General features: G+C 48.4%; 1 protein-coding gene across 1 annotated transcript in view; it reads left to right on the forward strand.

The window, feature by feature from the left end:
* The first annotated feature begins 8,428 nt into the window (after positions 1–8,428).
* Positions 8,429–26,703, forward strand: part of LOC102424533 (tetraspanin-11) — a 54,924-nt gene continuing 36,649 nt past the window's right edge. The window contains 1 exon segment of the mRNA XM_014462050.2: positions 8,429–8,467. Within this exon segment, the coding sequence (XP_014317536.2) occupies positions 8,461–8,467 (7 nt within the window). The 5' untranslated portion in view covers positions 8,429–8,460.

Raw genomic sequence — 26,703 nt, forward strand, 5'->3', positions numbered from 1 at the left:
GAGAGAGAGAGAGAGAGAGAGAGAGAGAGAGAGAAATTTCAAGGTAGCCAAAATTCATTTTTTAGTTGAACTTCAAATTTTGTCCTCAAAATATCCCTAGCAATCCTCCACAATCATATCATTTGTTTGATGGTTTCTGTGTCATTGAAAAATGCATGCATATTTTGCATTATTCTTAATGATATATCAGTGTTTATTTTAATATGAAAAATGCATTTAGTAAGGTGACTGGTTATGAGACAAATAATACAGACTGGATACCAGCCTCTGCATCCCCACCTACTCAAAATCCTATGAAATAACAGAAATAATTTGATCTATAATGTTGCTGAAAATCAAGGGAGGGTGCTACCTGTACACTAAAAATATTGAGGGTGATTATTTTTTTAAAAATTGGATTGATGAAGAAATAAGAATTTTTAAATCTTCAAGCCAAACATGAGTGAGATAAGCTACTTGAGATAAGAGTCTGTTCTCCAAGTGCTGAGTGATAAAATCCATGTGGAGGAGAGAGCCTGGGCCCTCCTCAGGGTTACAGGCTAAATCACTCAGAATAGCTGGCCAGTCAGGCCTGCCCTTCCCAGTTCGCAGATAGGCATAGCCCCCAGGGTAAAGCTGTCATCATTGCTCTCTGACAGGGGAGTCCAGACTCAACAAATCTTGTGAGCTGGGGCCAGGAGGCAGAGTGGGACCTCAGGTAACTTGGGCTCCTGACATGAACACTCTCCACCCTGAGGACTGACTACCCACAGGCTCACCCTGCACTGACACCTCCCCACACTCACTGGGGAGAGCAACAGAATTTGGACGAGGCAGCAAGGATTTCCTGAGATTGTGAAAAAGCATTGTGCTTAGCTATTAGCCTATTTAGACATTTTTGATATCTTCATGTGACTACCAGGTAATTGATCAATTTAAGGTGATTTCAGAGAAGAAGAGAGAGGGAGAGATAGAAACATCATTCTATTCAAGGTTGCATGAATGTTTGACATGAGTGTAAAATCTCTGAGATCAAAATTCTCCCTGTATATCTGTTAGTTTATACTTATTAATTGTATTAGTCTAATCCTCTTCAGAACTGTCCAATAGAAATCAATGTGAGATATGTATATTATTTAAAATTTTCCATAGCCACGTTTAAAAAAAGAAACTGGTGAGATTAATTTTAATAGGTTCTATTTAACTTAGTAAATCTAAAATATGATCTTTTCAACATGTAATCAATATTTTAAAAATATTAATGAGATATTTTGCATGATTTTTCATACCAAGTTTTTGAAATCCAATGTATGTTTTTGCACATACAGCACATCTCATGTTGGCTTAGCCATATTTTGTGTTCAGTAGCCTAGCAGCTATTGGCTATACTCTGTGGCTAGCGGCTACTATATTAGACAGTGCAGTGGTAAATCCTTGATTTTTTTTACTTGAGTGGTCATTTTTCTTTCTTTCTCTTTTTTGTTTTGTTTTGTTTTGTTAATCCTCACCTAAGGATATTTTTTCCATTGCTTTTCAGAGTGAGTGGAAGGGAGGAAGGGAAAAGAGAGAAACATCAATGTGAGACACATCAACTGGTCGCCTCCCGCAGGAGCCCAGACCAGGGGTGGGGATGGAACCCGCAACCAAGGTATGTGCCCTTGACTGGGAATCGAACCTGCAACCCTTTGGTGCACAGGCCAATGCTCTAACCGCTGCGCACACTGGCCAGGGCTATTTTTCTTTATACCTTTTAAAAGTGCACAAAGATTCAGGAATGGACAAGAACTAAACAAACAAACAAACAAGACTCTTCTTGGACCATTAATTCTTTGGGCTTTGCAATCCATTTTCTTATATTAATATTGGCACATCTGTTTCTTGGTATTAGCATTTCCTGGTTAATGCGTCTTTTCCATTCCTCTATTTTGCAGCTTTCTGCGTCATGTATTTTTATGTGTCCATTTAAACAACACATAACTGGCTTTTGTTTGTTACCTGATATGAGAGTCGCTACATTTAATGGGGACTTTACCAAATTACAGTAATCATGACATTGGTATAGCTGGACTTACCTTCTCCACATATTTGTACTTTGTATTTACTATGCTTTCTTGTTATTTTTCTTTTTTTCCATTCCTTACTTTTGTTGGACTAACCAAGCTTTTAGGTGTTTTGCTTCCTTTTTTTTTTTTCTCTTAGCAGTTTACAAGTCTAATACTTTCCTGTTCCTATTCTTTAACCTTTTCCAGCAGGAAAAAGTGGACAGTTTTATCTCCAATAATGTGTGATTATCGATTATCAATTACTTTATCTTCTCCTTTTTGGCTGGTGTTACCTTTAATTTTAACTAATTATAAGTTACACAGATATTTTCTTCTTGTGAAAACTAAAACATTATAGATTTGGTGAATTTCCTCTTTGAGGACATCCCCAATCTCAGTTCCCTCTCAAGAGGTAACAACTGTATTAAGTTTGAAACATATTCTTCCAACTTTTTGTAAGCATATTTTAGATACATATATATGGCATTTATAAACATATATAGGGTATTTTTTGTACTTCCATTTCGAGAATGGAATCATAAAGAAATAGTTGAGCCCTGGACTGTGTGTTCAGTGGTTAGAGCGTCGGCCAGCTCACTAGGGGTCAAAGATTTGATTCCCATCAAGGGCTCATACCTGGGTTGCTAGATTCATCCCTGGCCCCAGTCGGGGCACGTGTGGGAGGCAACCAATTGATGTGTCTATTATCTCATGGATGTTTCTCTCTCTTTCTTTTTCTCTCTCTCTCTCACCCTCCCTCCTTCCCTTCCACTCTCTCTCTAAAAAAAAAAAAATCAATGGAAAAAATATCCTTCAGTGAGGACTAACAAAAAAAAAATGGTTGAATAAGTAGGCAAGGATATATGTGAAAAAATGTTTCATGACCACATTGTAAAATATTTTTTAAATTGAAAACATTCTAAATATCCATGAATAGGGGGTTAGTTAAATAAGTTGTAGCATACCCAATATAAAAATAATTAAATTTTCTTAAATATATTGACATAAAAAGATGATTAGAATATATGCAAAAGTGGAATAAATCAGGTTATACACACATACACATGTACACAGAGAAGAAAATACAATGATTTTCTCTGATAGCTAAGATTTCAGGTAATTTTACTTTCTTCTTTAATATGTTAGTGATAGAATCTTCTACAATGAGATATACAGATGTTACACATTTTTAAATACTAAAAACCTTATTCGCAAGATATAAATCTTAACATAGATGCTTCAGAAAACCCAAAGGCTCTCTTCCTCCCTGGCATGTGCCCGGGACCCTGGGAGGGCCTGTGCCCAGTTACAGAGAAGGATCTGGAGAACTCCGAGGAGAAGGGGCGGGGGGGGGGGCAGGTCCGCTGCACATCCCAAAACAGTCCGCTGTGAGTCCTGTGTCGTTGTGCATACTGTTGATTTATTTGCTCAGCTGTCTGTACTTAGCTTTTCTGTACCCAAATGTGTTTTCTATGTCTTGCTTTGAATAATGCTCTCCTGGGAAAGAACCACGCTGTAAGTCCTTTGTGCAGCATGCCAAGGGAGCATGACGAGCAATTGGACATCGGAGCAATGCTTTTAACACTGTTAATGAAGATCAATAATTATTTCAAGCACAACTAATGTTCTTGGAGTCGTTGGACGTATGCCTCGCAACTGAAAAACTAGCACTTCTGATGTCATGTCTCTTTCATGGGAATTATACCTGAGACCATGAGGTTCAATTGAACAACCATTTCTTTGCCACCTCCTACTAAGTACCAGGTATTGTTGCAGAAATTAGTAAATTCAGTCATTAAGTTCATAGTTAAATGCAGTTTGAATTCAAGCGAATGTTAACTGGTCGATATTTAACTGGAAGAGGGAAAGAGGCTGGCCAGAGCCTGTGTAGCTCTGATTTTCACAGGGATGAAGAAGGTATGGCCAGTTTCCACTAAGATGGAAGAAAAAAAATCTCATGAGTTTCTCCCTAATTTAAAGATGGGGAAACAGGCTGAGTCAGACAGCTGTGTGCTGTGTGTGCGGAGGGGAGTGCTTTCTACCTGCGTGTTTCTACCTCCCAGAACACACTGTCTTTCCTGGGGAGGCTCCGAGTGTACACAGAGACCTCATCAGGGACATCAAGATGGCAGCTTCACCAAGCGAGAGTGTCAAGGAGGCAGGAGCAGAGGATGTCAAGGGAACATTCATTTCCGTGCAGCCCTCCTGGGTAGTGACTGGACATTGGTTTGAAAGACAGGCTTGTACACAGGGGATGGAGAAATCTAAGTTTTACATTTCTTGTCCTGTGAGGGGTTAAGGTACAACCTGAATATTAAGCTAATGTGTCATATAGTCTGGGGATGCCAGCAATACAGCAATACCATATCATATTCATCAGTGTCGTGTGTGTGTGTGTGTGTGTGTGTGTGTGTGTGTGTATGTGTGAGTGATCATCCATTTGTGTGACTCCATTTCTAGAAATGGCTATACTGGTAGATACTGTTGCCAGGAAGCAAGGTGATCAGGCCTTGTGCTGGCGTGGGGATCCCACCAGATCTCACCTGGACCTCCAAGTAATAGATGTAGGACCCTTCAGAGCAAAGGAGGGAATTCTTTCTACATCTCTAAAGGAGGCTCTAGAACCTCCATCACCCCAGCACCCCATGACGGATCTGTCAGATGCAAGGCAGGCAATCAGTGCCTGAGTGTGGCCTGAAAGCACAGCTGCCAGCACCCAGCTGGGAGCAGAAGATGAGCCACAGGCAGAGGCGGGCACGGTCTCCAAGTCTGGGACGGACACTCCGCCTTCCCTGTAGCTTCACAGTTGGGATTTCACCCATTCCCTCCCATTGTTCCCCCGAATAAGGGATTACTTCCCCATTTTGCAATGCAGGAAATGAGGACCAGACCTAGCAGCCACACCCAAGTGTTTTGGACTCAGTCAGTGCTCAGAGCTCAAGGGGAACTGCTAAAATGGGAGATGGCGCCATCAAGAGCTGTGCTGTGCGCCATCCGTGCAGTCTCCGGCGCACCCGGCTTGGAAGGAAACCACAGGCTCCTCGTGTGAACACGGAGTAACAATCAGGATGGAATACTTCCAACTCATATCTCATTTTCCGCACTCCTCGTCTAGTCCAAGCCAAACCCCCATTTCCCTTCCACAGATGTTGGATTCTCAACCTTCTCCCTCATCTTCAGAGCATTCTGTGAAATAAGATGGAACAGATTAGGATCTTGTTAGTGGAGCAGCACTTGGTGGGTGGTTGGGGGTCCATTTTTTTCACAGACAGTGAGGACAAAACAAAGACACAAATCCAGAAGTCTAGGAATCCATATTCCAGACCTGTGGTCTGATGCGGCAGCTGCTAGTCACATGTGGCTATTGAGGATTTGAGATCTGTTAAGTGCAACTGAAAGATTAAATATTTTTATTTCAATTAGGTTTAATTAATATTAACTTCCTTATCATTTGAGTCAGTTGGAAAGCATAAGTATGTATGCAGCAACTTAGGTTTGTAAATCTACTTTTCTTCCCCCCCCCTCATTGACCCCTCAAGCCAGCCCTTGCGTCTCCCCCCCCCCTCCCCTCCGCCCAGGTCTTCAGCACCGTATTGTCTGTGTCCATGGGTTATGCATATATGCATACAATGTCTTTGGTTGTAAATCTATTTTTTCAACCATGAATGTTATCAAATCTAAATACAGATCAGGTGTTTCAATGAAAAGTCAGATGTGCTGGGAGCGTAAAATGCACACCAGAGCTGGAAAATTTAATAGGTAGAAATATAAAATGTCTCATTAATAATTTTTATACTGATGCATGTTGAAATAATATTTTAGATATATTGTGTTAAATAAACTATCATTAAAATTAATTTCACCTGTTACTTTTTTACAATTTTTAAACATGGCTACGGGGAAATTTTTAATTACAAACTATATTTCTATTGATTCACCATTCTAGATGTTTAATGTTAGTAGGGACAGTGCTGGAGACAGGACATCCTGGTCCACAGGTTCAATTCTTACTTGCCCTCTCATACTGCATAAGGTCCTTCAGAACATTTTCCAACCCTCTCTTCCCTAATTCCTGCTTTAATATTACTAACTTTAGTGAACACTCACTCCCCCTCAGCCTTCCCCACCTACAGCATTCTTCTCCCTCCGAAGGCCTGCCCCACCCTTCTCTCTCCTACTGTCTTCTGCAAACCTACGGTCTCCCCTTCACAGGACTATAGCAATCATATTCTACTATGAATAGCTCTCCTCTCGCTCCCCATTTCTGTCTTTTCCTTTAACACCACCTCGCTTTTTCTGACAATCTCTGTCTCTTAAAACTGCTTAATGAGAGGTCAGGGTCTGCATTGGGGGTCTGCTTCATTAGAGGTCTTGTAGGAAGGTCAGAGGGCAAGGCTATGTTCTGTGCTTGCGCAGGCCTCTCTCCTGTCTGGTCTCCGTAACGCTCGTGTGGCTGTTCATGCCGTTTATCACCATCTACCTATTCTTTTCTTTTTTCTTTATGTTCTTTTTAAAAATTGTTTTTCATTATAGTCCACATACGATATTACATTAGTTTTAGGTGTACAACATAGTGATTCCATATTTATAGACCTTACAGAGCGATCACCACAGCAAGTCTAGTAACCATGCCACCTTTTCTTTCTTTCACTCTCCCTTTCTCAGTGACCGAGTAGCTCAGGTTGGATTTCTGGGAAACAGACTCTGCATGGAAATGGAGGTGGGGATCAGCATGCAGGAGGCCTACTGGGAGCTGCTTGGGAACACACCTGTGAGAGGGCGAGGACATGGGACTGGGCAGAGAGTGGACTGGAACTGAGGTGCAGTGTCCACAGAAGCCTCCGCTAACTCCTTGGGAAGCACTGGCACTGGGGTAATGGCCGCCAGGAGCCTCTGGAGCGGGAGTGAAGGGCTGTGCCTTTGGGTCCCCGCATGTCCAGATGTCCCCAAGGAGGGGCGATCGGCTCCTACTCCCCGCCACCAAAATAATTCTCTCAGAAGTCCCCACAGACCCTGCTCTTTGGTATCCCTGCAGTGTGGGTCCCTATTGGACACAGCCTCTTCCCTGGAGCCCCGGTGCCCTGCATAGCGCTGACCCTCCTGGATGGTCTCAGTTCCTTTCATTGGCTGCTTTGCCTGCTCAGACCACAGTTCTGTCCTCAAACCAGCCCTCTCTCCCTTGTCTACACTCTCCCCCATCTTATCTTCTCTCAGCTTCACATCTCTCCAGGTCCTCCTCCGACTCCCACCCCCACACCACCACCACGGTCCTCCTCCTTGAGACCTCCTCTCCACCCTCCCTCTACAGCCTTCTGCTGCTCCTTCCATATTCCGCGCGCCGAAACCCCCCCCCCCGCCCCACTGCAGGTCTTCCTCTCACAGGGACACTTGCAATCATCTCCTTTCAAGACCCCCAATTTACGTCCCCTCTGCTAATCCTTTCTCGTCAGCCTGGGCATTTAGAAGGCTGGTGTTTCCCATGCCTTGCCTGTCAGCTCTCCCTGCCTCCCCTGGCTTCCCTGACCCAGCAACTGGGTAAATGGGTAACCTTGCTCACTGCAGTCAAGTTTCAAAAGGACATGGTTGGATAAGCACAGGTCTGTTGCTCTGGGAAATAACACATGCCTGCCCCTGATAGGTCAGAGCCCGTCACAGGCAGCGTTGCCCTGCCCTCGGCCAGGGCACAGGCAGGTGGGCTCTCTGCCTGGCCTTCCTTGTCCCCCAGTCTAGGAAGAGATCTTGGTTCTCCCTGCCCAGGGAATGGGAAGCTGATGGCCAGTGGGACTGTCCGAGGGACAGGGCAGTGATGGTAGTCTTCCCTGTGCTGGCTGTGGGGGAAGAAGCGGGAGATGGAAGGCCCTTTGCGGTCACACATGCTAGTCCCTAGAGTCGGGAGCCCTCGCGGCCAGCTTCCCCCAGGACCCTGCTCATTTCCTGCTCCACCAGGGCCGACCTCGGGGGCAGCAAGGCCAGAGAGAAGCCTGGGGCGCGGAGGGGGCTAAGGGCAGACGGGCATCTGGAAGCCGCGGGACCCCAGTCCACCCCAACACCTCCTAACAAGAATCCCCCAGGCAACCGCACAGCCGCCCCGAACTCCAACTGAATTCGCTCTGTGTGCTGTGAATTGAAGAAAGGCCAAGTCCCAAACAAAGACGCTGCCGCACAGGGCTTCTGGGGAGCCCAGCCCGCGGCGCTGGGAGAGAGCGAGCCTGGGAACAGAGGGGGCGCGGAGGGGAGGGTGGGCGCCGGGAAGCGGGGCGGGGCAGGGCGGGCAGAGAGGCGCGGGCGGCAGGAAGGGCCAAGGGAGCGCACCGCCTTCACCCAGACCCTCTCCGGGTGGGAAGTCAGGAGCGCGGCGGGCGGGCAAGGGGCGGCCCTCCGAGCCTCCACTCCACCTCCAGGCTCCACTCCCCTGGCTGCGAACCGAGCCCTGTGCCCCATGGCCGGTAAGTGCAGTGCGCCGGGCTCCGGAGGGCCCGCTGGGCTGGGGCGCACGGGAGGAGGGCGTCCCCGGGAGGCCTGCAGGTCGCGGGGAGGAAGCGCCCACTTTCTCTGTCTTGTCCCCCGCTCTCCCTCTACCCCCAGAGCTGGACCGCAGAGGGCCTTGGTGGGCAAGGGCTAGCTGACTTCTGGTTAGGAGTCGGGCAGGAATCCTGGGACATTCAGGATGGATGTGTGTAAGCACTGGTGTCCGTACAGGGTCCCAGCCTTTGTGCCCAAAACTGTGCTCCTGATTCCTTCACGCGGGTCTTGGGAGAGGCTCTGGGCCCGTCAGTGCCCTGTGCTGCCAGCTTGCTCAGTGCATGGCTGCTCCTCTTCAAATTGCCATTCTCTTTGTCCACCCTGAATTCCAGTCGCTGACTCGTAAGCATGAGGTGACAGGTCCAGCGTGATCCTAACTAAAATTTCACAGTCCTTGGCTCTGTCCCCCATGCAGAGCAGGGTTCATGTCAGCAGCTGTTGCGCCTCCTGTGTGTTCAGGACTGTTCTCAGCATCTGCCTGCCCGTGCAGGCTGTGCACCGTCCCATGGGCGCAGAGATGTACTGGGGAACATGGTGCAGCAGACCCTGTCGCCTATGTTTGCCTGCCTGGGTAGTTGATTAGTTTGGTATGGAAAGAAGGAAGGTGTGGAAGGTTCTAGAGCAGTGGTTCTCAACCTTCCTAATGCCACGACCCTTTAATACAGTTCCTCATGTTGTGGTGACCCCCAATTTCATTGTTACAAATTGAACATAATTAAAGCATAGTGATTAATCACAAAAACAATATGTAATTATATATGTGTTTTCCGATGGTCTTAGGCGACCCCTGTGAAAGGGTCGTTCGACCCCCAAAGGGGTCGCGACCCACAGGTTGTGACCCACAGGTTGAGAACCGTTGTTTTCACGTGATATGTGCAGTGTTCACATGCATAAATAGGCTGGAGAATATAAAAGGGAGGAGGGCTCAGCTGGGTTGGACAGAAGAGCATCTCTGCTGGGTCAGAGTGGCCAAGTGCAGAAGTAGGTGCCCCAGAGCCTCCGGCAGGGTGGCACGTGGTGAGGCAGGCGTGGCTGGAGAGGAGAGGCAGCTCTGGAAAAGCCCCTGTGCATACTCTGGGGCAGAGCGTAAAGAGAACAAAGGTGGTGTTAGGCCAGCGGATGGTCTGTGTTTACCTCGTGGGCAGCTGGGTTCTGGTGGAAAGAATCTGCAGGTGGAGTCTGGAGACCTGGGTCTGAATCAGAAGTCAGTGGTTGTTACTTGGTCAGTGCAGTGTTCCCTGCACAGCTCACTCTGGGGTTCTGTGGCTTCGGCTTCGTGTGCAAAACTAGTATCCACTGCCCTTCCTACCTCATGAGGCGCCAGTTAGCTGATGCCTGGGAAGTGCTCTGACAGCAGGAAGGCTCTCAGGGCAAAGGGCGAATGCTGGGCCCACAGGTGCCACCTGGGAGGTGTGGGCAACACTTGGGGGCCTGGAGCTGTTTGGTTTGTGGGTCAAAGAGGGCGCCATTTGCATGCTGCTCCCTGTGATATTCAGCGGCACAGGGCTGTCTGCCTCGCAGCACTCTGACTGTGACACCTGTGCGGCCGGTGGTGCGGTGGTTTGGGTGGATGTCCCCGCAGCGCAGGCCCACCCTGGAGTGGGTGGCCTTGGAGTCAGAGCCCTGGAGCAGCATGACTTCCAGGCACCCTTCCTCCCGGTGAGTGGGAGGCTTTGGACCCTCCGTCTCGCTTGTACCATCTGCCAGCAATGGAAGCAGCAGGAGCATTTCCCAGTTTGCAGCCAGAGGGACAGGAGAGGACACTTTCCCAGCCAGGCAGGGGTCAGGGAGGACAGCTGCAGGGCGCTGTCTTCTGGGTTACAGACCCCCAGCTGTAACAGGGAGGGGGTCAAGAGTCATGACAGACAGCCCCAAACACCAGGATGTGGTTGGGGTTGGTCAGCCCTTGGATGTCACCAGTCACCTCGACTTCTTTGAGTGCAGCAGCTATTTGGTAAACATTGTGAAAGGAAAGAGCCCTGGCAGGAAGCCGGGAGACCCGGGGTCAAGTCCCAGCTCGGCCTCCTCCCCGCGTGTGACCTGGGAAAGTCACTCGCCTCTTTGAGGCCGCTTCCCCACTGGTCAGAATCAGGCCCTCCTTCCAGGTCGTCCTTCTGTTCTCAGCTCATGTCTCACATCCCCCGAGAGCCATTCCTGATCCCCAGTCTGAAGCAGCCACCTCCTGGCCCAGTCACAGCGCCTGATCTACTTGCTTCGCAGCACTTACCACCATCTGAACTCCTGTCTGCCCATCACACCGCACTGTGCGCTTCTGCAGAGAGGCCCTCCCTCTCCTGTTACCTGCTGGCTCACCAGCACCCAGCACACAGTAGGCACTCGAGAAAGGTTGGGTTAGCAAGTGAGGGAATAACTTAGTATGGGGGAATGGCTGCATGGTTTGCAAATTGTGCTCCTACCAGCCGTGGGCAAACTACGGCCTGCGGGCCGGATCCGGCCGTTTGAAATGAATAAAATTAAAAAAAAAAAAAAAGACCGTACCCTTTTATGTAATGATGTTTACTTTGAATTTATATTAGTTCACACAAACACTCCATCCATGCTTTTGTTCCGGCCCTCCGGTCCAGTTTAAGAACCCATTGTGGCCCTCGAGTCAAAAAGTTTGCCCACCCCTGTTAGGCGCTTCTGAGGAAGGAGCAAGCCCCATAGGCCCCGCCCTGGGGGCACCAACTGCTCAGGGTTCATCTGAATTGTGGGTTGACTTCCAGGTAGGATTTCCTTTGACGAAAGCACCCTCCCACTATAAACTAGAAAACCGTTGTATCAGAAGACTCATAGGGGCCTTTTCAACGCCAAGTTGAAATAATAGTAATGCACACGGGGCCCTCGAGGAGGACCAAAGGCAGCGATTCAGACTGGACGTGGTTATCCCACAGACCATTTCTGCTCAGCCACGGAATTCATCGTATGGGTGGTTTTTTTTAACTGGCGGAATTCCCTGGATTTTTGGTCAAGGTTAATATGAAAATTATTTTGCACACAGCACAGCAGTGAGGGGTATGTGGGAAACTCTGGAGCCTGTGTGAGACAAGCACTAGACCGAGAGGACACCCTGAATATCCACAACGTGGCTAAGCCCCACGCGGATGGACCGGGGCTGCCTATGCCGGCTGATGTCTGTCATCGCCCGCCCTTGGGTGTGTTCCCAGGCAAACTGCCTGGATGTGCCTCCTGCCCAGGAGGTGTCCACTTGGCATCATTTTTCTTGAATAGTTGGCAGTGGAGAGGAGCCCTCCACTCTGAGCGATTTCTGAGGGCAGCAGCGCAACGGCTCGCCCTGACCCACATTTACAGCAGCCACGTCAGCTCCATGTGAAACATCTGTCATGTGTCTCTTCCTATAAATACATTTACAGGCGGCAGTGCGGCTCCTGTGTCCAGCACTGTACCCGGGTTTGGGGCACAATATGCACTTACCGCCACCTTTACTAAACCCACGGGAGTTAGTATATCCCATGTATACTATAATGTAGAGTTATATGGCACAGCACATTATTTATTAGTTACATGATGCCTATATTAGCAGTATGCCCACGGGCGGGAAGGAGGTCTGGCTGGGTTGTTTAGGTGGTTGGTGAGGAGGGGCCTTTGGAGAGAAGTGCAGAGAAGAGACGGGTACAGATCAGAATCTCGTTCACTCCTTTGGACCCTGACTCTACTGCTTGTACATGTCCCTGCTCTGGCTGACGCTTATACTTACAAGACAACACACCCCAGAGCAGACCTGGGCAGGGGTATTCATCTACATGGAGTCACCACTTGCCTGCTAAGAGCCTGACTCTTCAGGCCTCAAAAATACATAAGGACCCGGTCCCTGACCTCGAGCACCTATTGTTGGGAGATTAAACTCACTCCCAGGAAGAGATGGGAACACGGCTGGCGCTCAGAGACGGCGAGGAAAACAAGTGCCAGCCCAGGGCACGCAGCCCAGCCTGGAGCCCTGCTCTGCCCCTTCCTCCCGTGTGACCTCACTGAGCCCCAGTTCCTCATCCTGTAAACAGAGGAAATGATCCATGACTCCTAGCCTGGTGTACAGAAGCCTGAGTTAGGCCTACAAAGCGCAACTTAGTCGAGGGCATGGAGCACCGAAGCTTCTGATGACGACAGTGAACAGTTTGGAGAAGGGCTTATGGTGGTAACCGCTGTGCAATTGTGTCTAAACACAGGTGGTCAGGGGTGCATGGTCTCCTGCTGGTTCTGCCCCCAAGCCAGCCAGGCACCCCTTTTCTTTTTGGGGTGCCTTCCAGTGCACAGCTTAGGGGAGGAATGCAACTGTATGTGAACAACTTCTCCCTCCTGCTTTCACTGCCCCTGGATATGCGTATGGCCCTTCTTCAAGGCTTAGGGAGCTTTACTCTAAAATGCCTGAACTCAAGAACTGAGGCAGTTACAGGGGTTCAGGAACTGGTGAGGGAAATTGCCCTGCTGGCTCCGGTCGGTTTGAAGTAGTTCCCTGCTCCTCTTTGATGGTAGAGGGAGTAATCAGCAGTGGCTCTCAGCTTGTCCTGACTTAGGGATTCTTTATTTTTTAACACTGACCTCATGTTTTGAAACATTTTTGTCAGCCAAACTTTAATGTAAATGAAAAGTTATTTATCCAGTTGAAAAAAAATTAATCGAAGACCATGTCACTGATCGTGAATTCACTGTTTGCTGTTCACTTTCTGCTTTCTATCACTTACAGTTTTAAATGGGATTCTGTGCTCATGGGGCATCCTGAACACAAATAAATAAGGCAGCACAGAACAGGGGCAGCACACTGTGCCTCTCCCTCTCTCGCACCCGTGCCCACCGAGATGCCCTCAGCAGGGCATTAACCCACCAAGGCCCTTCTCAGCGTGGGCCCCCTGCAACCGCACAGGCTGCTGGCCCATGAAGCCAGCAGGGCCTCAGCCTTGGCCTCTGGTTTTAGTCACATTTTTGGATAGAAGCCCAGTTAGGGCAGAACAAGTCCTTTAAGCGGGTGGGCCATTCAAGTGCCCTCGGATCCCAGTTAGCCACTCAGAAGGCAGCTACCACTTTCTGATCACACTGAGCAGATACTAAGGGCTTTTAACTTCTCAGTTTCAAGCAAATATTAGGAAACAAGTACAGCAAGTCCTCGGTAAGTTCCGAGACTGTAAGCCAAACGACTCAGAGTGAAATCAATCTTACCACCGGCTAATGGTTATAAACGGGAGAGAAGTTCCTATGGCGTCTCATCCACTTCATAACGAACGTTGAGTGAAATGTTGTTTGTACGTGGGCTCGGAAAGGGGTGGAAGGAAGCCCCTGGTCGTTTTTTAACGTACGAAGGAAAACTGTTAGAAGAAGCCACCATTACTTCAATTCCTCTAAAGTAATCTACATTCTACCTTGGTTTCAATTATCGTTCAAATAATGCTAATTGTGGATAGCTATTTTCATTATTAAATTTAATAATTCATGACTGGCTATTCTCCAGGGGTTCAACAACTGTTTTTCTGTGATTTGCAAGCTAATATTACACATTTAAAAGGTTGAAACAAATAAAGAAAGAAGAATATGCCGAAGCCGGTTTGGAACAGTGGATAGAGCGTCAGCCTGCGGACTGAGGGGTCCCGGGTTCGGTTCCGGTCAAGGGCATGTACCTGGGTTGCGGGCACATCCCCAGTGGGGGATGTGCAGGAGGCAGCTGATCGATGTTTCTCTCTCATCGATGTTCCTGGCTCTCTATCTCTCTCCCTTCCTCTCTGTAAAAAATCAATAAAATATATTTAAAAAAAGAAAGAAAGAAAGAATATGCAGCAAAGACCACATGGGCTGCAAGCCTGAAGTATTTGCCAACTAGTCTTTTATAGAAAGTAGGCTGAGCCCTAATCCATCCAGGGTCAGCCTGTGGTTGTCGCTGATGACAGCTCAGCAACCCCACGGTCCTGAACAGGGCACAGTGGTCAGAGGGAAGCTCAGCCTCCAGCCAGGGTCTCTCTCTGGCGCCTCTCACTACAGCCCGATTGAATTCGCCTGGGGTGCAGCCCTGGGGCCCCCCTGCTACCCGCCCCCCCCCGCCCCGCCCCCCCCCCCCTGGACCCAGTGCAGCTAAGGTTGAGAAGCACTGCCCTAAAGCAGTAGTTCTGAGTGAGGTCCTGCAGGTTCAACCACCCCAGCTGGTTAGATCTCAGGCCCACCCCCACCTGCTAACTCAGAAACTCCAATGTGGCTGGGATGGGGGGCAGCTCTTGGTTTATTTGGTTTTGTTTTGTTTTGTTTTGTTTTGTGTATTTCAGAGAGGAAGGGAGAGAGGGATAGAAACATCAATGATGAGAGAGAATCATTGATCCACTGCCTCCTGCACACCTCCTACTGGAGATTGAGCCCAAACCCTGGCATGTGCCTTGATCAGGAATCACTTAGCCTAATTCCTGGTTTACCCAGTTCATAGGTAGACGCTAAACAACTGAGCCACACCAGCTGGGCAGCATCTGTATTTTAACAAACATTCCAGGATTCTGCTGCACTTCAAGTGTGAGAACAGTACTCTGAGGCTTGGCCTTTCAAACCTAAACCTGCTCTTCGCAGGTGCAAAGGGGAAAGTTGGCAAGGGGACCAGAAGGCCTGGCACCTTCATTGTTATTTTACACTCAGCCGAGGCCCTGGGAGATGAAATGAGCTGCAGGACTTGGGACTAGAACAGCACCACCACCAACAGTCATGAACTCTTCTCTAGTAAGAGTTACCATTAATAAAAATTTTAGCTTTGGACTCTTCTTTTCATTACTACATATATGTTTATCTTTAGTGAGTTAACTTATAGAAGGTAACTATTGCTAAACACAGGGTTTAAGTACAACTTCTGAACTAGCCTGACATAATGTAAGTAAACATCATACGTGCCTGGGAAGTAGGAAAGCTGTGCTGCTGACCTTCACCTCATAACTGATGGGTGAATTCTGTTCTCCAACCATCGTCCCCTTCACCCCAGGAAGAACAGATTCCCACAGGGTACTTCAACCCAATTGCCTGCCTTCTAATAACATAGCATGTGCAGCATTTGTAAGAATGTAAGAGGATTTAAGACCTACTGATGGCCTACTATGTGCTGGACATTTTGTGAGGTTTTAACATACATTATCTCCTATAATAATCACAACCCTATGAAATCAGTGCTATTATCCCCATTTTACAGTTGTGGATGTTGAGGCACAGAGAGGTTAAAGACCTTTCCCAGATCCCACAGCTAACAAACAGCAGAGTTGAGATTCAAACCCAAGGAGGTCTGGCTTCAAAACTGGTGGGGGTGGAGGTGGGGGTGGGGAAGCTTCCTCACGATCAGTTCAATAAATCTAAACTGGCTGACCTTGTGAACAGGGAACGCAGTGATCCCCAGCTCTCCCAAGGCTTGCCCAGTGTCCTGTGTGTCCTTAGCAGGGTGTGAGCCACACCATCCAAAGGCTGGAATTCTGTGCACCATCTTAGAACAAATTCAAAGACCAGAGGCACCAGAGGCATGGAGCAACCAGAGGTAAAGATTCCATCTGAGTTGCCAAGAACAGTTGCTACCCTCAGAGCTGCCTGGGCCTTTAAATTCATCCCTTCTCATTTTGGAAATTAGCAGCCAAAGTGGTATAAATATTACACATTATCATCACCATCAGCAATAACAAGGCATCCTTTTAGAGCTCTTTACATCTCCAAAGCTCCATAAACTCATTAGCTCCCGATGTCCTCATGTTGTTGGCCTTGGTTACAAACCGAGGCAGTGGGAGCTCTGAGATCATGACTGCCAGCAGCGCTGTGAGTCTGCAGTCCCCCCAAGCCCAGAAGGTGGGAGCTGGGGCCAGAGATAAGGGTTTGAGTCACAGCTCTTCTCAGCCTTGCTCCGTGAGAACAGAGAAATGACATTCACCCTCTGGGTCTCTCCAGCCAACATATGGGAGTGGACTGATTCCAAACGTTCCATCTGTTTCTTTAAATCCTGGAACATATAGACGGCTTCTCAAAGAAACAATGGGTAGTGATGTTCATGCTGATGATGTAATTAGTACATGGTTAGGGAGCCACTGGGGCAGCATCTGCAATGTCCTGACGCCAAGACTCTTTCTATAATGTCCTTCCCCTATAACTCATGGAACTAAAGTTGTTCCTTGTTTGGAAATAATTAAGGTAATAGTGCAGGGTTATTGGTTAGTTGCCATGTGAGCACGTTATTTCTTTGCCCAGAAGGTCAAGTATCTTTAAAAATACAATTATCTGTGTGTTTGGCTCTGCAGCAGGGAGAAGATGCTCATACTTTCCAAGGGGGTTTCTGAGTCCCCAGCAAATGTGTTTTCACAAACCTGAGGAGAAGAAACACGTGTGTTTTTTTTTTATCTGAGCAGCTTCCAAACTCTGTTCAATGAATTGCATCCCCTCCTGGACTTAAGACCTAACAGATTTACATCCAAGTCCCAAAGTGAAAATTGGAATTTAAATTCGGATGCCTGAGTGTCCTCTCCCTCACGCTCACACAGGCGCACAGGACTGTCGCCCGTGTACTGAGGTAGGAAGCAAGCCGAGCCAGGGGTCTGCACACCCGGACACCTGGCCTCCAGTCCCGCTCTGCCTCTGAGCCCGAGCCCACGACATGGCCCTTCTCTTGGGAGGTGATGGTCTGGGCCTTGTCTGTACCAGCCAAAAAGGAGCCTGGGGAGTTTCAACCCCTGTGGGCATCTGTGAAAACCTATGGAGCCCCAGCACAGAAATGGTAACATTTTTCATACATTTTCAGGGGTCCCAAGCTTTAAGCCTTTCAAAGGGAATGGTCTTTTAGGCTCACTGCTGAGGTGTCCTGCTCCAGGGACAAGACAGGCACTATTTTGAAAGCAAATGAGAACTTGTACACATGTTTTCATTTCCTGCTGCCTGAGGAGTGGCCGTGCCTGTCTGGTTCCCAGCAAGCAGGTTGTGAATGTGCTTAAGCACAAAGTAATGTACACCTTAATGAAGGCCCCTGCGGGGGCGGGCTCCCACCCGAAGCACCCCGCCTGGCTGGTGCCTGCCCTCATCCCCCACGGAGCCTGCTGCTGCTGGTGTGCTGGGCACGCAGACTGCGTGGTCAGCCAGCACTTACTGGCCTTCACGGTCACTTTCCGGGAGTCCTTGCCCTCTTATGTTAGCTGTCTCACCCAAAGTCACACAGCTGGTAAGGGTGACAATCTTTCCCTCATACATGTTCACTCCCAGGTCGCTCTGACTCCTCCTCTTCCCCTGCCCCATCCTCCTTGCAGGGATGGTGGCAGGAGAAAAGCTCTCCCCAGCCTGCACTCAGGATTGTGCATCAGCCACCCTAAGCTCATGGCTGTCCTCTACGCTCCAGCATTTCCATTGCCCAGGCAGCTCCCAGAAATGGCTGTGTCAAGCAGACAGTTGCTATAGCTGTGGACCTGGGGAGTGGCTGCTCTGAGGAGTTTGTACTCAGCTGGGATCCCGCCCTGGGAGTGGGGGTAGTGTGGTTGGGCTCCTGTATCTGAGGACCTGGGCCCCCTGGGTCAAGTTCATGGTGAGTCCTTGTTGAGCCTGAGAGCTGGGATCATTGTTGATCTGGGGCCTGGAGTGCCTCCCACATCCTCTGGACTGTTTTGAGGAGCCTTCCCGTCTCACATGTACACACCAGTGACCACACATTCTGGCCCCTCAGAACAGCTGACCCTTGGGCCCCAGCCCCGGCCTGAGTCCTGAATCCAAGCTTGGGGGGGCGGCGGGGGCGGGGGAGGCCTGGGCCCAGAGCATCTCCTGCATCTGCCTGGCTCACTGGGGGACTGTGGTGTGTGGAGCCTTTCCCTCCACTCTCAGGGTCATGGGCACTCAGCCTCCCGACCTTCTGTAATTTCTGCATAGCAGGCAGTTGTTGGCTGACTACCCGTGGCGGAAGGGGGGGAGGGTCGGGGCGGGGGGGGGGGGGGGGGCAGAGTGACAGGGAAGACCTTCTTCCACCCTAACTGCACCAGAGAGGGTGGGAGCAGAACCGCCTGGAAGGGTGCCCCCGACTGGCCTCCTCCTCAGGGCCTGTGTGCAGTGAGCAGCCTTTTTGCCTTGGTGTGGTCACGTGCACTCAGACCCTGAGGTCCTGTGCAGCTTCCACAGCCCAGGTTTCCCTGGCTGAGCACGGGGTCTGGAAAGCTGTTGTCCACAGTGTGAGTCGAACATGCTAGGAGCTGCCATGGGAGGAAGATGGGAGCCAGGACCAGACCACATGCCCCCGTGTTCCCTGGCCCTGGCCAAGGGCACAGAGCAGGCTCAGCTGTGCCAGAGGTGGTTCTCATCGTGAACTGGGAGCTGGGCACTGACCAGTGAAGCCTGATGCAATGACAGAACCTGGCGGGCAGCCCAGCCTCCTGCACTGGCCTGGCAGCAGCCAAACTGGACATGTTCCTAGGAGGCAGACGGGCACCAGGAACCCGGGCAGGACGGTCTGCCAGACAGTCTGAAGCCCGGGGAGGCTCCTCTGGAGCAGCACGGGGAGTGGCTGTGGGTGGACTTGCATTCCAGACAGGCTGCGTGTCCTTGAATAAGTTTCCTTATCTGTGACGGGATCCTAAGAGTACCCACCTCTTAGTTATTGTCAGAACCACTATAATAATTCTATCATCATTATTTTAATTATTCTCATTATTATTCTCATCATTGGTGCAAATAACCAGTGAGCTAAAGCCTGGAGAGGACAGAAATAGCAAAGCACGTGTCAGCGTGCAGGGGCTGCTGCCATTCCCGGGCGATGGGAGGGGCACGGCTCTGCCCAGTTGCCCAGGGCAGGTGCCATGTTCAAAAAATGAGTCGGTCCTTGGCTGGGTAGCTCAGTTGGTTAGACTAGAGCATCGTCCTGATATGCCAAGGTTGCAGGTTCAATGCCGAGTCAGGGCACATACAAGAAATAACCAATGAATGCACAAATAAGTGAACAACAAATCTCTCCCCCACTTCATCCCCCTCTCCCATCCCTCTCTTAAGTCAATAAACATATCCTCATGTGAGCATCAAAAACTGTACAGTGGGGCCTTGACTTACGAGTTTAATTTGTTCCGAGACTGAGCTCATTAAGGAGCTCGTTAAGGAGCTCCTTAACTCAAATTACTCTATCAACTCAATGCAAAAAATCGGCCGAGAGACAGCTGGTATCTCAAAAAACTCGTTAGTCGGGACACTCTTAAGTCAAGGCCCCACTGTATATGAAAGAATATACTGGTAGAATATCGCTTTCTCATTGTGTCGATAAATAAACGGAGGCTCAGAGAGGGGCAGTGACTTGCCCAAGGTGCTGGCCAGTAGAGAGGGAAATCCTGAATCAGATCCCCTGGCCCCTGGGCCTCTGCCTGTCCCACCGTCCACCTGCCGATGCACGCTGTCTGTTGGTGGGCTTCCTCAGCATCACGTTGGCAATTCCTCTCCTTGGGAACCATGGAAGGGAAGACGGCCCTTGGTGGTTTTCCCTCAGCTGGATCCCAGGAGCACACAAGTGCCCCCCTCCCCTTGGGGTGATGACCAAGCAGCCCCCGCCTGGACAGGGCCTTGTGCACGTGTCTCCACGTGAGTGATGAAAAGAGCAGCTCTTCCTCGGAGGAAATCATAGATCCATTCATTCAAGAAGATGGGGGAAATTATCACACAGAGCCATCTCTGAGTGTGGGAAAGATTATAGACTGTATTCTTCTCTATAATTATGCTGGTTTTAGCGGGAGCAGTTAAGTATATTAGGCAATGCATTCTTTTTTAAAGATGTTTTTGAGACCCAGTTTGTCAAAATGAAAACCCCATGCTCTTAGCTACTTGCTAGGTGGCCATGTGCCCAACTACAACCTCATTATAATGGAGAAAGGGAAGAACAACTTTTGGTAAGTCACTAGCAGTCTTGGCTATACCTTATGAGTCAAACTTAAGTTTTAACGCACCTCCCATCCTCTAGAAAAATGGGGAGGATATCTACCTACAGATCACAGTTAAGGCTTATTATTTAAAATAATCCATGGGCTTTTTTTATCAAGTGTACCAGCCCCCAAATATCTGCCCACCCTCACTGGGTTTGGGCAGCCCAACCTGTGAACAACCTCCTTACCTGCTCATCACTGCATATTGTGCTGCCCAGTCCCTGCTTGGCAACTTCCAAAAAATGCCAGAGTTTCATCCAGCCTACCCCATCAGAAGAAAGGCACCCAGGCCCAGTAGGGAGGATAGGTGGTAAGGCAGTGGTTCTCAACCTTGGCTGCACATTAGAATCACCTGGGAATCTTTTTAAAATCCTGATTTCTGGGCCTCATCTCCGGAAATTCTGTTTCTTTGTTATGGGGTGGGGTCACAACATTAGTACAGTGGGGCCTTGACTTAAGAGTGTCCTGAATAACGAGTTTTTTGAGATACCAGCTGTCTCTCGGCCGATTTTTTGCATTGAGTTGATAGAGTAATTTGAGTTAACGAGCTCCTTAACAAGCTCAGTCTCGGAACGAATTAAACTTGCAAGTCAAGGCCCCACTGTAACAAAGAAACAGAATTTCTGGAGATGAGGCCCAGAAATCAGGATTTTTAAAAAGATTCCCAGGTGATTCTAATGTGCAGCCAAGGTTGAGAACCACTGTGGTAAGGGTTCTGGTTTACTGGAAATGAGAGAGAATGAGAAGGAAAACAGCTAGTTAAGTTAGCAGCTGTGCACACCTCTATAGACCATGCCCTGCACAATTCTGGGCGCAGCTGTGCACAATTCCAAGGGCAGCCAATCACATCGGAGTGTACAGCACCCCCTGGAGTTGAGTGATGTGACAACACCATCCTTGTCTCATCCCCACGTGCCACCCCTCTGCTGAACCGGAACACCTGGGCTCTGGGACTTTCCTGCAGCTGCTGCTCCTCGCCTTCCAGATCCTGAGCTCAGCCTGACTGGGCCACCACTGAAGCCTCCATCTTTGCTATGAGAGGTTTCTCAGGAGGCAGTCAGTGCTCTAAGAACCTCCCTGGGCAGCGAAATCAACTCTAGATGGAAATGACTTCTCTCCTCAAATCCTGCTAAACGACAGGCCGGGGAGGCGTTGACTAGGACTCTGGGACACCAGGGCTTCATCCCTGGGTCTGCCAGAGGGGCTCAGACTCCTCAAGTATAAAATAGAGGTGAAAGCACCTGCCTCACTGAGTCACTGAGACACTAACTGAGAGACCTGGCCCGATGAGGGCCCACCTCTATTCGCTGGCTGAAGCTGCAGGGTGATGGGGTGTCCAGCTGCCAGCCAGAATCTGAGAGAGGCACTGGGGCCAGAGATGGATTCTCAGGACCCTAAAACAGGGAAATCAAATGTTTCTGGAACAGAGGCAGAATGACCTGCCTCCCTTGGATCCGGCGTTTGTTTATTCAATTAGCTATTTTCAGATCCAGCGCGCACACACACTCCGTCTCTCACAGCTCTGCAGCCCGTCATGCTGAGCATCTGCAGGAGGAGGGGGAGGAGGCCACTGCGTTTCTCAGCGCTGAGATCCGCTGGGGTGGCTCCTGGCTTTCCCGGCCTCTGCTGGGAGCCATCTTTAAGGGCTGGAGCCAAGGTGGACAAAGAGGGTGTGGGGCTTGGAGACGGGGCAGATGCATGTTCATTGTCAATGCCTGTCCAAGCTGCCCCCGGGTGGTTTCTTCGGAGGTCTGACTCTAGGAAGCACCTGACTGTCCTGTTCCCATTTGTGCCTCATTGTTTATGTCCACAAGGATTTCCGACTTTGGTGTACTAGGGACATAGGTCCGTGTCTCTCCCCTGAGGCCGGAATTGAAAGACAAAGAAAATGAGTGGATGAGGCAGAGAAAGCTCTGGGAGAAAACGATGAGAGGAGCATCCTGGGCTGCCTGTGCCAGACTTCCTGGAGGGCCTGCTGGTGGCACTGCTGGTGCCCCTGCCAAACCGTCCACACAGAACCCTGAATTCACCTTCCCTAAATTCAGCTGCAGAAGTGATAAGCTTGGCTTGTCTCCTTTTGATCACCTTTAACTTGGGTGTCCTAGGGACAACTCTTAAAGAGGCAGGTGCTTTCACATGGCTCGTTAGTGCACGCGTTCATCAGTTCATTCATTCACTCAACATCTGACACCCAGGCACCCGAAGCTGTGGTGGATGTCCACTTTACAGAACTGAGCTCATATTTTAGCAAGTAATATAGTTCAGGCAAATGCTTTAGGCTTAATTAATGGGGGTGTCGGTGACCCGCTGTGTAAGAGCAGGAAGTGGGTTGCAGAAACCTACAGCGTATAGAGCAGCCATGAGCAAACTATGGCCCGCGGGCCGGATCCGGCCTGTTTGAAATGAATAAAACTAAAAAAAAAAAAAAGACCGTACCCTTTTATGTAATGATGTTTACTTTGAATTTATATTAGTTCACACGAACACTCCATCCATGCTTTTGTTCCGGCCCTCCGGTCCAGTTTAAGAACCCATTGTGGCCCTCGAGTCAAAAAGTTTGCCCACCCCTGGTATAGAGGGAGGTGGGGCAGAAAGATTCAGAGGCTGGAGGAATACTGAATATCGTGACAAGCAGCGTAACATAGTGGTGAAGAGCCAGGATGGGACACCCAAACCAGGATATTTTTTAAGTGAAAGGGTCACCACAATAATCATGCCAAGACAGTAGGTTTACATTGGGACTGTCCTGGAGAAACGGGCATTGTGGCCAAACTGCAACACATGGTCCCCTGCGGAGAGTCCACTTTGAAACCAGACTAGACTGCCTGACTCAGAATCCTCCCTGGCTTACTAACAGCGTGGCTGCAGCAAACTCTATAAACTGTCTCCCTTTCCTCATCTGTAATGTGGGGGGGGGGGGGGGGAGTGGCCATGCCTGTTCATGGGTTATTGTAAGGATTAAAGGGGTAATAATGCTTACAAAGTGTTTAGAACCATATATACCTGACACAAGGCACATGATCGATAAGTATTAGCCATTGTTATTCCTAGGCACATGATAATGTACACAGAGCCTTAGATGATGCAGAAGTTGTCAGAAATTACTATGCCAGCTCTAAGTCCTAAAAGGGAGCCATGTCTTTACCCAACCCAGCAAGGGAGATAGAGTTATTCCAGTTTTGTAGATGAGAGAAACTGAGGTCCAAAGTCACAGAGCAAGTTAGAAACAGAAGTGGGACTGGGACCCAGGTGTCTGGGTGCAAGCCCAGTCCTCCTTGAGTCAAAGTGGGGGAAAGGAGTGGGTAAGGCTGACATCTAACATCGTCTGGGCTTAATGGCCACCTGAGCCCAACTTTGATGGCAGAGGCCCTCAGATGCAGCCCCGGGGAGCCCCACCTACCCCCCCATGGGTTCCCAGGCTGCAGCCCTGTCGTTGAGCAGCTCCTCCCAGCCCCACTGCTCCTTTTGCAATGCCTTGCTGTGTTGAGAACTGAGATGAGGTGCTTAATGTTCACTATAACTCTTGCCTTTAACTTCTTTTTAAATCTATTTTTCTTCAGTAGGAATATATGTTTTAATAACATGATTAATAAAACTGGAGAACAAACATTCTTTTCAATTCACAGGACATAGTCACTAGAAGAAACTATTTTCTGGGGCATAAAGCAAGTGTCAACAAATTTCAAATGACTGAAATCATATAGAGCATATTCTTCAGCAATAGTAGAATCAAGCCAGAAATCAGCAAGAAAAAGACAACTGAAACATTTCCAAAATGTTTGAAAATTAGACAATTCACATATAATCTTAGATCAAAAAATAAATTGCAATCGGAATTAGAAAATACTTTGAAATGAATAGTGAAAATACAACAAAACAAAATGTTTACAAAGCAGCCAAAGCAGTACTCAGAGGGAAATATATAGCCTTAAAATACATATATTAACTTTGAAAGAGATCATCAAGCTGTACACTTAAGATTTCTATACTTTACTGTGTGGTTATTAAATTTTGAAAGGTTAGGAAATCAGGAAATTATCTGATTTAAATCACACTAAAATACAAATGAGTGATAACATTCAGTTATGTCTACCTTTCAAGAAAGATTTATCTAACTGAAGTGATTTTTGTCACACTTTCAAGCAAAATGCCATTAAAAACTGGAAAATTCCAGGTAGTCAATGCATGAGAGTTTAGAAGCCTTTCAAATGGACCTTGAGCCAACCTATCAAAACATTACATTTTGGGGGACACTTTAGGTGAAATAGAGCCTAGAAAGTAAGATGATGATGAATGGAAAAGAAAGAGTAGACTAGGAAAAATAATGTTCGAATATATTTTCATAGGTTCAGACTTAAACATGGTGAGTAGAAACCCAGGGAGCTCTTTACTGGGGTCTCCTGCACTGTTTCCAGAATGACCTTGGAAAAGATCCCCTTCAACTCTCAGTTGCTTTTTAATATGTAATCTCAAATTTATTTCTCTATAATTTTATAGAAAATATAATTCTCTATAGGTTCTCATGATTTTGAAGTTCATCTTAATACTAACCTTAATTAAATAGTATTCATATTTATATCCTTCTCTTTCAAAATGACTTTCCTGTTTGAACCAACCTACTTTGTTAAAGTAAGGTCTTGATTTTCTTCATCTGGATTCATCATGGTCACCTGAGGATAGGGTCTCCTGTGGTGGCCATCTAAGTGCAGTCTACTAGCAGGAGGTGGGCTTAGGTGCAGAGGCCTTGAGATTGTGTCCCCAGCTATCAGATATGTGGCCTCTGACTTATGTATTCTATAGGGTTACCCACACGTTGCCCTTCATTCTTAAGGACTTGGTTGTAATAATCCCTTCACCCTTGTGTGACACTGAAGCTGTAAAATTGCATTCCACACAGTTCTTATAAATTCTCCATCCCATTTGATTCTCACAACCACCCTACAAGGGATACAAAGCTGGACCAACATCAGCTCCTTTACACAGAGGAGGAAGCTGGAGCCTGAGAGGTCACGCGACTTGCCCAGGGTCACACTGTTGTAGGTGACAGCTGGTATTCACACCCAGATCTTCTAACCTGCTGCCTAGTGATGTTTTGTTTGTTCACTGATTCTTGTCATAACACTGGGGAATCCTCATTTCATGGGTCAGACTGCGATTTAAAAACAAGGACCCAGGAAAAACAGCGAAGGGTGATACCCATCTACAGGCAGAACCTCCCAAGACTCTGTACATGTATAAATGCAGAGAATAAGGAGAAGCCAAACCACCTGTCTAGGGTTATGAGGGAGCCCTGACTGATCCAGATAATGCATGTGGGCACTCACAAATAAAGTGAAAAATAGAGTCATGTACTTAGAAAAACATATCTCAGAGCATAAGGACTGGAAGTCTTAGTTCTGGAATTTAATTCAAGATCTGCCTACAGTCTCATCCACATGATGCTGTAGTTAGCAATCAAACCCTAAGTTTGGTCTAAAAGAGTTAAGTATTAAATTAATGGATATAGCTCAGTGTCTAGTTACACTTAATAAATCATTATTATTATTATTAATGATACATTAGCCAATCAAAATCTTGTTGGTGGTTATAGTGACAGGAGACCAGGTCCCTGCCTTGCCGCTAATGGGCAGTGAGACTCCCCTGTAGGCCTTGCCCCTGGACTCGGCTCCCTCAGTTCTCCAAGGGGCCGAGCTAGAGATCCTTTGGCTCCTTCCAACTATCCCATTTGGAGGGTCTGAGGAAGCTCCACTTTTGTGACTATTTCAGATAGACCATCCCCCACCAGGAATGGGCCAGAAGAGTGGAAATTAAATAAGAGGGAGATCAGGACAAAGAAGGACGAGGCTGTCTGCCTGGGGAAGGAACCACACCTTGCAGGACTGCAACCAGGTTCCATTAAAAGCGAAAATTAAGTTACACATTAAACCACTTAGGCTTGCATCATTCAGCAGGGCCTCTTGCTGAATGATGGTTTCCAGAGGTGGAAACTGCCACTTCTTTACCTGAAGTGGTGGGGCTGGTGTGGGGCGTGGTTTTGCTTTTGTTTTAGAATCACTAAGCTCCCCAGGAGCCTCCCCTGGTAAGGGGTGGTCTCCGCTTAGGGAATGGAGAGTCAGGGCACCCTCAACCTGAACTAACATGGCCAAGAAGATTGCCCTGGACCCCCACCCTAATTTTTTGGTCTTTCTGCAGCCCAGGCCACTGGGCCCAGCCATACCTCCAGACCTTTTCTCACACTGTTCCCTCTGCCTGAGCATCCCTCCCTCCTTTTCTGCCTGTCCACA

The sequence above is a fragment of the Myotis lucifugus genome, unplaced genomic scaffold, assembly GCF_000147115.1.
Source record: "Myotis lucifugus unplaced genomic scaffold, Myoluc2.0 scaffold_167, whole genome shotgun sequence".
NCBI classification, from domain to species: Eukaryota; Metazoa; Chordata; class Mammalia; order Chiroptera; family Vespertilionidae; genus Myotis; species Myotis lucifugus.